At 44.2% G+C, this 12,707-nt stretch overlaps 1 protein-coding gene across 3 annotated transcripts; it reads right to left on the bottom strand.

Annotated features, from left to right (window-relative positions):
• Positions 1–3,048: 3,048 nt before the first annotated feature.
• LOC133470913 (homeobox protein unc-4 homolog) lies at positions 3,049–11,188 on the bottom strand. 3 transcript variants are annotated; one of them, XM_061759863.1, is made up of 9 exons: positions 11,048–11,188; positions 9,059–9,594; positions 8,058–8,220; positions 7,811–7,917; positions 6,877–7,025; positions 6,629–6,756; positions 6,148–6,343; positions 4,557–4,885; positions 3,049–3,564 (listed from the first exon to the last, which is right to left on the bottom strand). In XM_061759863.1, the coding sequence occupies exons 1-9, from the start codon at positions 11,073–11,075 to the stop codon at positions 3,164–3,166; spliced, it is 2,037 nt and encodes a 678-aa protein (XP_061615847.1). In that variant the 5' UTR covers positions 11,076–11,188; the 3' UTR covers positions 3,049–3,163. The 3 variants fall into 3 exon arrangements, with proteins under 3 accessions (XP_061615847.1, XP_061615849.1, XP_061615848.1); XM_061759865.1 differs by lacking the exon at positions 11,048–11,188 and adding an exon at positions 10,756–10,895; XM_061759864.1 differs by lacking the exon at positions 11,048–11,188 and adding an exon at positions 10,337–10,467.
• Between the last annotated feature and the right edge of the window lie 1,519 nt (positions 11,189–12,707).

Raw genomic sequence — 12,707 nt, 5'->3', positions numbered from 1 at the left:
CTCATATTTATCTAGTATTTATTTATTTATTGCTTATACAATTAAGGTTTCCAGATTTCAAGTCTCTCAAATCTTTACAACATGGAACGGCGTCCCGCAGGGATCTTTCCTTTGCCCACTTGTTATTTGTCTCTTTTTACCGGCAAACCAACAAAAACAGACACAAATAACATGTATTATTAGATAATATTCCTGTAAGTCGTCCTTTTTGGCTGCACATTTCGACAGAGAGCATCAAACACAACAACGGTGCACTGCCAGCTTCGTAGCGCGCAAACAAGCCAAAAGCAAACTCACACTGCATGTATTACCAGCCCCCTGTAAAAAAAAAACTAAAAATAAAAAGATACCCGCTATAATCTGCTATTTGTATTTCCTGCATGAAGGCACTTCTGTTCTCACTTTGTCGCCTTCTTCCGCCACATCTATTTTTTGTATCTTTGGGACGAGAACCGGCACAACTGAAATGTCTGGCAGCTTTGTTCCACACTGGAAAACAACTGTTTGTGTCTGTGTGTACTGTATGTGGGGGGAATGCTGCAAAGATCTCACCACAAACATAAATATTGAAACAAGTTTGCCTTTCTTTCAAATCTCTGTCAATGTTGACTTAGAAGTGGTGGAATGAAGCATCTCACACACACACACACACGCACACACACATACATACATTCAGGCCCTCCACCTGTATACTATACTCTCTCTGTTCACAGCAGAGGAAGTGCTGGGGGAGTTGGGGGGGGGGGGGGGGGGCTTAATTGCAGACTGCTCAGTGTCCCGTCCAAAGCGCGGACCAGGACCGTGCACAAGTTAAAATCGGGGATTGGGCACGGTGTGAATAGTCCCTCACACACACACACACACACACGCTGAATCACACTCTCAGTTATACTCTCTCTTGTTGACACTCTCTTACACATACAGCATTACATTAACACTCTCTCAAGAGCTCACTTTCATACTCTCACACCAACTCTTGCACATACAAACTCACACATACACTCACTAAGACACTGAGAAGAACACAGAGACTCTCTCTCTCACTTACAAACTCACATGTACATTCTCTCACCATTAGCTCCTCACACAAAGTCTCTCTCACACTCACCATCACACAAACTCTCTCAGGAGCTCACTCTCATACACACTCCACTTTCTCACACGCTCACATTCTTACACACAACACACACACACACACTCTCACACGAACATCCTCAGGCACTCACTCTCCCACACTTTCTCAGGCGAACTCTCACTATCTAACACTATCAGGCTCTCTCCCAGCCACAATTTCTCACACATTCACATTCCTAAACGCACTCTCATAGTTACACACTCTTACTAACACTCTCACACACTTACACGCTCTCCTACACTGTCAGGAATACACTCACAAAAAAAAACCCATTTAAGACGCTCATACGGTCTCCCATATTCACTCTCACACTCACTCTCACTCACACAAACCCACTCTCTCAGTAACTCACTCTCACACACAATCTCAGTCTCTATCTCACACACACACACACACACACATCCTCACACACAGACTGAAGTGTTTCTGCTGCCAACAGCAACAAGGCAGGCAGCCAGCGAGCGGGAAAAAGCGAGAGGAAAAAGAGGGCGCTTCATTAAAAGCGCAGCAGCAGTTACATAAGTTGACTCCCATCATTCACATCCATCATCCTGTGACTTCTCCATGCAGACTATGGTGGGGACATGAGGTGGGGACGAGGCTCCACGCATGCGGTATTGGAGGCTTCGCGACGATGCTAAACACCACGCCACTTCATTCTGCCATGGCAGCGAGGGGTGGGCAAAGTATGGCCCGCGAACCACATAAGGCACACTCCATTCACATTTCTATAAGATTTCCATAATATTTCATTTAGCAGTTTTCTTCCCCAAAATCTGTGAATCAAAATGTATTTCTCCATTTGTATACATTTTATTCATTAAGCTCATTAAATAATTGCGCAATTGGTTTTATACATATTATAGCATTTATATTATTTATGCAATTTATATATTTATATGGTTAGGTATTTCTGATTTCAAAAATCTATCAGGTTTTGCACATGAAGTGGCATCCCACAGGGTTCTCTCCTTTACCCACTTGACAAATCTACATATTAAACAGATTCTTTTTTTATTAGTTATTTGATATTTTTGTAATTATTTTAGTACATATAAAGTAGTATATATTTATTTTGTACTTCTGTATTGTATATGATTACACTGGACACTGATTTCAAATTATTATAAATAAAATGTGAATAGATTTTTTGTTTTATATATATATATATATATATGCTATGTTTTTTACATCATCGAGGAATGACAAAACTGAATGAATGAAAAAAATGTGGAGTATGGTTTGCCAGACATCCACCAGTCAAGTACAATCCAAAGTGGAAAGCAATACCGCACTCTAGCAAGCGACATGTATGTATGCAAACATCCAAGTTATTCTTTTTAATCCTCCGAAAGCCGTGCTAAACGCTGAATTCCATAAGAAAATCAATCATTGATCATCCTTTTGGTACAGTTTTTAATTTTCTGAAATTTAAGCGCAGTGTTAATATTTAAAATGTGCATAATTTTACAGTGACTTACAATATGAAATATACTTTTTTATTTAGATGTTTGTACATGATGGTGGTACTTAAGAGAGTTCCGTATTTTTTAGGTGGTACTTGGTGTAAAAAGTTTAGAGAACCACTGACTTCAACTATATTCAGATTTCAAATTCACCGCCCAAGAAACTGGCCTACAGTAATATCAGCATTTTCCATCTTCTTATTGGTTGATCAGAGCAAAACTGTTCAATTAGCAAAAGATGCCTGTGGCAGTCTGCACACACAAATACATTTCATTCTCTGGTGAGAATGATGTATTTGCATTTTTCAAAAATATTGATGTACATGGAACAGTTGCCTACCGTTCTATTTTTGTATAGTATTGATGGTTTGTATAATTGCGACGTAATAGTGGAAAGTCCCCACTGACAGCCCGGCCCCCCACTACCAGGATTGATTTACACAGGTCTAAAGATAACAACACACATTTATTGCAACCTTGCAAAATGCAGCAAACCCAATCAGAAACATACTATTATTATTGATTATATACAACACACACACACACACGCACACACAGATGTTCAAAATTGAATGGGAGAGAAGTCACAGTGGAAGTGGCTATGAATCTCTCGTGGGCTGTCATACTCAATCTTGACACAAGAAGGCGCCACCGGGCTGCAAAGGGAGCCGGGGCTGGCCTGCGAGGGGAGCAGAGGGGCCACCGCCGCCCCCTTTGCCGCCATCCCGCTCTCGGCCCTGAGGCGGGACGGCTGCAAGCTGGACACGGGCGGGAGGACGGTGGTGCCGTCATGCGGGAACGTGCGTTGGAAGCACGTGGACACGTTGGCGGAGGACGAGGCCATCTGGAGGTCCCGGGCGGCGGCGCCGGTGAATCCGGCGGGGTAATTGGGAGCCAGTTGGCGAACGCTAGGCTGGGCGTACACGTTAGCCCAAGGGTACGACTGGTAGGACGCCATGCCACCTGCATGCAAACACGGAAAACTGCTGGGTAGACATTGTCCCCCCCATACCGTGTCGGTTCCATTCATCCCAGCATTCTGTTAGCAACAAACGTTTACAACGGCCCGGGAGAAGTGAGTGTTAAAACTTCATAATTCCGTGTCCCGTCTCTGAGACAGCTCTCATGCTAACTCTGAATGTGGGAATTTACTGGGTCGACTGTTGTGTCTGTGCTGTTTATACAGAAGAACAACACGGGGACAAAAGGCGGGAAAATGCCATCTTTGTAAAAGGTGCTGCCCCCCGACTTCCTTCAATTCTACTGTCACAAGGCGTGTAAAAAAATAAATAATAATAATAGTAATAATAATACAGTGATTGGGACCAAGCCCTTCTGTAAATACCAAAAAAGCAAAGCACTTAAAAACGAGAGGATCATAAAGCACCAACTCAAACTCATCTAGCATGTACACAGTCATGAACCCATGTTCCATAAACGACTGTATTAGACTGTAGTGTAATTATTCAACACAAACAAACTACCTTCACTTGAGGCCCATCATTAGTATTAGCTAGCATACTGACAAAACCAATCTGCACACTAGCACTTTACAGAAACAGGCCAATAGAAATGTTAGGGGATACAGGCAAATGGTAACAGACAAGTAGACAACACAGCCTCTTATTAGCTGCATTGGGAGGGAAGCAGAAACATACTTTCACTTTTGACTGCATGTAAGGACCACCAACAAAACAGGACATCTCAAACACACACCAAAAACACTATCAATTAATTTAACCTAACAACAACACTAAGATTCCACTAGACGGCGCCAAATTAGAAATGTTATTGCTTCAACCTGAGCACTAAAGCAACGAGGAAACGGGACTTTCAGCGAATAGCGGAGGATATGAAAAGATAATTAAAATAATCTACGAATATGCCAATGCTGAAGCGTGAATATGCAGGGATTCACTGAACCACTTTTACCTTGGTAGTCCAGTGACACTCACCGTGATGGTTGGTGGGCTGCAACAAAATCTGGCCCCCGCCCTGCGACTTCACGTAGGAGTGGCCCCCCATGGAATAGGTGACTCCGCCGGTGGAGTTCCCCGCAGGGCCGAAGGTGAAGTAGGAGGTGGAGATGGCGTCTGAAGGGTTGGGGGTGAGGTAGGGCGAGGGGGTGAGAAAGGCCACGCGGGGTGGCAGAGACGTGGAGGTTTGCTGCTGCTGCTGCAGCTGCCCGGGCGGGCAAGACGTCGGCAGCTGGAAGGACAGCTGAGCGTTGCTCTGATGGCCGGGCGCAAGATAGTCCAGTTTGTCGGCGAAGTCGAACAGAGAACTGACCACAAAATACAGCAAATGAATACATTTGGTCAAAAACATTCAAATATCATCGAGAAATACTCACTGGACACCGAGCTTTGTTTGAACAATATTCATTTATTTTAAAACTATTTGTTTTTTACTACTTGGTCCATTTGTGTGTAGTTTCTGCATTTTTTTGTTTTTTCATGTGTGTGTGTTTGTGTGTGTAGATGAGTTGGAGGACTTGGAGGCCTTGTTCCAGGACCATCATCACTACCCTGATGCTGAGGAGAGGAAAGCTATCGCCGCAATGGGCGACTGGTTAGAGCGTCTGCCTCACAGTTCTGAGGACCGGGGTTTGAATCCCGGCCCCGCCTGTGTGTAGTTTGCATGTCCTTCCCGTGCCTGCGTGGCTTTTCTCCGGGCACTCCGGTTTCCTCCCACATCCCCAAAACATGCATGGTAGGTTAATTGACAACTCTAAATTGCCCGTAGGTATGAATGTGAGTGCGAACGGTTGTTTGTTTATGTGTGCCCTGCGATTGGCTGGCAGGGTGTACCCCGCCTCCTGCCCGATGACGGCTGGCATGGGCTCCAGCACGCACGCCCGCGACCCTTGTGAGGAGAAGGCGGCTCAGAAAATGGATGGATGGAAATTTCAATTTAAAATGTATTGATTTAAACTGGATCATTAATGCGTCATATCATTATCATATTTCTTCTACTGCGATTGGCTGGCGACCAGTTCAAGGTGTACCCCGCCTCTCGCCCGAAGATAGCTGGGATGGGCGCCATCACGCCCTCGCCGACCCCAGTGAGGATAAGCGGAGCGGAAGATGAAGGAATGAATATTTCTTATAGTATTTATTTTAAATTGTTTTAATCATTTAAAATGTATTTTGAGAGCAATTAAATTTGCATTGTATCTTTTTATAAGCAACCATTTTGTTAGTTTTTTCATTTGTTTGTTATGCAAAATTATAAAATATTCATTTTTATTATTCATATAGTAGCTTTCTACTATTAGTATTCCAAATAATATAAATAAAGCTCTGGAGACCCAAAAAACATCATTTTGTTATTTTGAATCATTTTCATTTTCTCCAGATAAATGCTGAAAATGACAACATTTGTACTCGGAGTAAAAAGAAAATGTTCATTTGATGCAAACATATACGAATGAATTTTGCAGCGGTTTCTTCCTTAATTGATCAGTGATCCGATGGCGCGGGTGCACCTAAAGTAGTGTCCGCCGAGTGCGGTCTCGTAGGTGTGAGGTTGTGTCACTGCGCTGACCTGGCGTCCGTCTGCAGAGCCTGGCTGTCGCAGTGGGCCAAGGAAGCGCCGTCGTCCACAAAGAGAGGAGGCGGCGGCGGCGTGTTGAGGTCGTAGGCGGCGGCGGCGAGGGGGGGGAGGCTGGCTCGTCTCAGGGGGGGAGGGCTGCGCATGGGGCGGGGGTGGAAGTCGGGCTGCTCTTTCATTCTGGACTGACCTTGGAGATGAAAGGCACAGATTAAACGCTGACATGAAAGCCATTCGCGACCCCCGGTTTTGACGCCTCCACTATACTATGCGTACATTAACTTGCGCCTATTCTATATGCGTTGCATCACTTATTAACAAAGGTTGTGTATCTAGAGTATCAATAGTTTCATCTGCTGCTTTTTAACACGAGATGACTTTTACACCACAATATTATCTTGACACAACTTTTATATTGGATGTCATTAGATTGTGTAAACTGAGTAGCCTGCATGAGGAAGTGCCATGCAAAAACCTGGACTGGTGGCCAGCAGGTGGCTGACGGAGGACAAGGTGTGCGTGGACAGTGTGGTGAAAGGTCGCACAGGCTCCAGCGTCGGCATCTTGGTGCCAAAGTGTCCGGGGACCACAGGCGCCCCCGTGCTGAAAAGCGGGAGCGGTGGTCATCGGGTTATTCAATACAGGGGATTCTGCAGCACCTGTCAATGTATATTAAAAAAAAAAAAAAAAAAAAAAAAAAAAAAACGGCACACGCAGGCCTACCTGCTTGCGGTGGCGGCCATGTTGGGCACTGCGGGGAGGGTGTGTGGGCGGGCGGGGCTCCACCTGCCCCTGCTGTGCCGCTGTTCGGCTTTACTCGACACTAAGCGTTCCGCTTTACGCCACTTGGCTCGGCGATTCTGAAACCACACCTGACGCACAACAACGCAAATGGTCAGCTCACGCAAACAATTAACACTAAAACGAGAACAACTAAAGACAAGACCAGATTAGAAGAGACAACGACTGGATGCGATTAGTTTAGATCCAGTAAGGACAAAACCAGACAGGAGCGGAACAGACAAGGGTGGGACTGGACTGGAAAAGAAAAGGACAAAGGACAGGACCGGACCAGACCAGACAAGACAAGACAAGCTATGACCCAGACAGGACAGGACAGGAACAGTAAATATCAGAATAGACAAGGAAAGGATCTGACCGGACAAGACAAGGACACGACTGCACAAGAAAATGACAAGACAGGACAAGAAAAGACTAGGACAAGGCCAGACCAAACAAGACCAGACCAGCAAACACTGGACAAGACAAAACAAGACAAGGACCGGACTAGATCCCACCAGACAAGAAAAAGGCAGGACAAGTTAAGACCAAGACAGGACATGACCAGACAAGATCAGAACAGAAAAGGACAGGACCAGACCAGACAAGACGGGTAGACAAGAAAACAACATCACAGGACAAGACAAGGAAACACTGAACAGGACAAGAAAAGACAAGGACCTAACTCGACCTAACCAGGCAAGACTTGGACAGGACAGGTTAAGACTCAAACAGGACAGGACCAGACAAGACCCGAACAGGACAGGACAAGACACTCTTATATCCCTCCAGGCTTTCCTAAGGGTAAATATTACTAGGGATAACGCCATGTGAAGACTCGTTTAGCGTAGCGGCGAATTGAGGCTGGGAGGCTGACCATAATCCTCTGAGGAGTGACGCCAACTGATGCGGCGATAGCTTTCCTCTTCTCAGCATCAGGGTAGTGGTCCTCCTGGAACAAGGCCTCCAAGTGCTCCAACTGATCTACACGCACACACACACACACACACACACACACACACACACACATACACATGAAAAAACAAAAAAAACGTAGAAACTACACACAAATGGACCAAACAAGCAAATGCAAACAGTAAGACTGAATCTGATGTGGGACTCACCGGTGCTGTAAAACGTCCTCGTCTTCTTTTTGGGCGGCGGCGGCAGCAGGCAGCCCGCCATGCTCTCCAGCTCGGGGAGCAGCGGGAAGTTGGGGGCCCGGCCCCGACCGCGGGTGCTGTAACGGATGGAGCGACGGGTGGAGTACACCTGGGTGATCTCCATCTGACACAGACAACAACAACTCTGATCAATGGTACATAATACCACAAGACCGCACAAGTTGGTCATGGCAGCTTTGAGCCATAGTGACAGACTTCACGGCTCTTTTTAGTCATGGCTTGTTGAGACTTTTTTGTGGGTCTGCTTATGAGCGACATGCCTACCAAGCGTCATGTTGCTAAGTCCAACTGGCTTCGGGGGCTGAATTTTCAAACTAATTTGTTATTGAAGGTAACTTAGCAATGGTCAAAATGCCCACTTTGAACCAAAATGGCAGACTTCCTGAGTCTTTCCAGACATGGCTTCTTGAGCCCTTTTTGGGGAGTCAACTCAAACTAGTTAGTCCTACCAAATTTCATGATGCTAAGTGAAAGTGGCTTTGGGGGCTGGATTTTCAGACTACAGGAATCCCTCACTATACCGCGGTTCATTTATTGCACATTTGATGATTTTTTTTTTGCTGACTGCATTGCCAGGACCGCCAGTGTGAGGAAGCGTGGGCTTTTGGTCACGTCATTCAAGATGGGCATGCCCAATAGGATGGCGACCTCAAGTGGACAAATAAAATATTAGCACCTCTCTCTAATGTGCGTTTTCACAAATTGGCATTGGAATGCATACATGAAACTTAAAAATATACATAGTGATATGATAAATAACGACCCGCATCTCGGAATAAACAACGGTTTACTGTAGTTTGTCTTCGAATGACGACTGGAAATGCTCAAATGGACCCTAAAATGGCTGCTTTGAACCAAAATGGCGGAATGTTTTATTTGGGGTATGGCTTTTGTCGAGCGTTAAAAGTGCTTTAGGTGTAAACGTGTTAGTTGCGGGTCACCTCTAGCGGTTCCGGGGGGTGCTGGGACACGGTTTGTTGTAAAAGGGGGCTGGGCGGCCTCTTGGTCGAGGCGGGCTGCATGGGGACGGAGTTCTGGGACGAGTCCACCACGGGGACGGGAGCCGGGGGCCCTTCCGGACCCGAGCCGCCACAGCCCAGGTAGACTGGCTCAGACAGGTCGCAGGCGCTCGTGAGTCCGACGGGGGGCTCCGTCAGAGCAGAGTTCTCCTCGGAGGTCACCGGCGCCGCTTCGGGTTTGTCCTCGACGGCGTCCTTCTCCCCTTTTTTGTTCTTCGGGCACTGGTTGGGCTTCTTCGTTCGACTCCTTCTACTGTTCTTCTGCTCGGGACTCCCGTGGTCCACTTTAGTGACATTTTTGGCGTCCGCCTCTTCCTGCGGCGCTCTCTCACTGGCTTCGCCTTCGTTCTCTCCATCTTCTTCATCCCTCAGATCCTCCTCCTCACCTTCCTCACTGGTCTTCTTCATCTCCTGGCTGCCTTTGGTTTCCAGCTCCTCACAAAGGAGACTCGGACAGCCTGGAAAAACAGGTGACGGGGGAGCGCAGCCAATGAGCATTTACATGATCAAGAGTCTTGTAATAATTGATAGATTAATTTTGCTGGGGTTCCCCCCAGTTAAAATAAATTACATTTTCTTTCTTGATTTCATTCATTGGTTGATTGATTATTATAAACAAAATTAAAGAATAGTAAAATGTTAAATATACATTTAACATTTTTATTGTATTAAATAATTGGTTAACTGATTGACGATTGAAAGCGTATTTATCTTTCATTATTTATAATTGTTTTGGGGGGGGGGTCTTTATAAATTCTTTGTGTAAGTGGTGTGAGACTACCAAAGAAACAATTTCATTGTCCTGTATTAAAATTGTGTTTTTACTGTGCCCATGACAAATAAACATTGAATCTTGTTGCTGCTTTAAAACAGCAGTCTTGTGTGTACACACAAAACAACCAAAATAATTTGCATTCTTACATTGATTGTTTTTCTTTCATGGCTGCTTTATTGTGCTTACACACCTATAATTTTGACAAATATTTCCATTCATATAATGTGAGTTTTAATACAAAATAGGAGGACAAGGCCCAGGTTAACCTGGTTGTTACAGAAAATCAATTAATAACGTTTTTCATTTGATGCTTTATACAATTTCCTAAAACATATATTGAATACTGGCTAATATTTCACATTAGACAAATATTAGAAATAATCAACTTCAGTAACTTTCACATTAAATTTGGTGGTGTGACTTACTTTTCCATGCATTTGCGTTTAGCACATATTATCAGTGGTATTAAATAAATCCAATATAGTTAAGCACACATAAAAATTGATAAAACAAAAATGATTATAGTACAGCAGGGTGACATTTTGTGATTTCTTACATATCTAAAAAATACTCTAAAAATATTTTCTTTTTTTTTTTCTTTTTTTAAATTCTGAATTTTGTGACTTTCGCATCAAATCTGTGCTGTGCTGCAATATTACTTTTCTGTTCCTTAGCCTTCAGCGCATATTAACAGTGTAACAAACCAGCTGAATAAAGTTAGGAGAACTTTTCGTGAATGTCTTGGGACATGGTGACTAAAAGCTGATAAAAATACATCTAAACATATAAGATTAACGTAATTAAAGTAGAGTGACTTCATTAATGAGTGCCCCCCGGTGTGCACCTGAATGTTAATTATTAGCTCGTGCCGGCTAGCTATTAGCTAGCCACCATGTACCCCCGACTCCAAACAGAAGGTCACCGGAGTTAATGAGCTACTTTTGGGCTTCTTACAAAACGTCTACCGCGGGGCCCCGGAGCCTCGCGAGGAAAGGGATTATAAACTTTTGGGCTTTTTTGAAAGACATGTTTAAGAAACGGCGAAGCAAGTCTAAGTAATTAGTTAGCCAATGAGCGAGCACGTTGCTAATAATGCTGATAAACGAACTAATAAGTGACAATTGAAGGCGTTTTACCAAATGGTTGGCTTAAATCTTCGTCCATGGCTTCACCCAGGTACTAAAGAGCAATTAAGCCGGGCCGGGGTCACTCGAGGCCGGCGGTGCTTGTCATCGCAAGTCGCTGATAGGATTGATTGATTGCCCGATTGATTGATTGATTGGTTGGTTAGCGCTGCTACGGATCACGTGGGTTTCCAGCCAATCAGCGAGGGAAAAGGAACACAGGCGACCAGTCGGAACGTGCCTTGATTTCCTCAAAAGAGCCACAAAAGCGTTGAATTTGACACAAAACGATGTATAATGTTGATTCAGCTTCACAATTGGTAATAAATGCGTTGCGACGTGGCGGCTAATTGCTACGCAAACATCATAATGAGCCGATTAAACGCACATCTTGTCACACTGATTTCCTAATGAGGTGTTGATTTAGCTCTAGTCCCTCAGTCAGCCACCAGATGGCGTACTTACCGGTATCTCCTCGGCTGCGTTTCTATGGGGAGGACTCAACGGCGCTCAAAATCAACAGTGTGCTGATACATATTTGTAGTGATGTCACGTACCTGACAAAATGTACACTTGAATTTGTCTGTGGTTTGTCAACTGCAGCTGAAGATGAACTTGAATTACACATAGTGACCTTAAAATAAGTTATTTGACCATTGAAGGCAATAACGTTGGTCATTTTCCTTCAAAATCCAAAAGGTTCTTGCTGCAAAGTGGAAATTCGTGCCTGGAAGTAGCACGATTGGCTGGAAATGGTGACTTTTATGTTAACGTTAACTTTGATGTTGGTAGATTTGGCCATATAGTCATTAAAAATTAATAGGGTTCTTGCTTCAAAATCAAAAGATGTCTGTGAAAGTTACACAATGGTTGAAAATGGCAAATTTTACATTACTGACGAAAAACTATTCTACCTTTGACATCAACTAATCGTTAGGATTATTGATCTACAGGAAATACAAAAGTATTGGGACAGGAAATGCAACAACCGTATGCAGCACAATGTGCCGGCATCCTCGTCTTTTGGTTTTCGCATGGAAGAACGCAATGACAACTTTGACCCTACTAGCTTAGCGTCGCCGTAGGCACGCCAACTCGAAAGAGGCGTGTCGTATCTACCTATTCAAATCTTTGTCCACGTCTATTTCCTGTAATAAAAATAATAATAATAATAAAAAAATAATAAAAATATTTGGACAGGAAATGTCTTCATTGGATGAAGGTCATTCGCGCTAAGTGATCGCCCCACCTACAGGAAATGAAAATGGACAAACGTATCGGGACAGGAAGTGAAAATGGACTAAAGGATTGGGCTAAATGGCCGCCACACCTTCAGGAAGTCAATACTAAAACGAGGTGCAGCTATAACAACTTCCACTCTTTCGCGAAGACAACAACTCCGGTTGATTGACTCGTTCGCTGTTTACCAAGGGGGTCTCTGCGTAAAGAAAGACAAGCGAGAGAGATGCTTTTTTTCTTTTCTTTTTTTTTTTTTTTTTTTTTAAGCCAATCAGGTCTTTTTATTTGGAACAGAGAGGCAGATTAGTGACAGGGCGACAGTGACGCGGAGGGTGGGCCTCCTCGCACACTCACGCGGCCAACAACTCAAAGAACTCAGCCTTTAAAAAAATGCAAATGTATAAAAAACAGGAATGAGAACAGCAAACGTACA

Source organism: Phyllopteryx taeniolatus, chromosome 21 (genome assembly GCF_024500385.1).
Source record: "Phyllopteryx taeniolatus isolate TA_2022b chromosome 21, UOR_Ptae_1.2, whole genome shotgun sequence".
NCBI lineage: Eukaryota > Metazoa > Chordata > Actinopteri > Syngnathiformes > Syngnathidae > Phyllopteryx > Phyllopteryx taeniolatus.
This window is presented reverse-complemented; position numbering and strand designations above follow the sequence as displayed.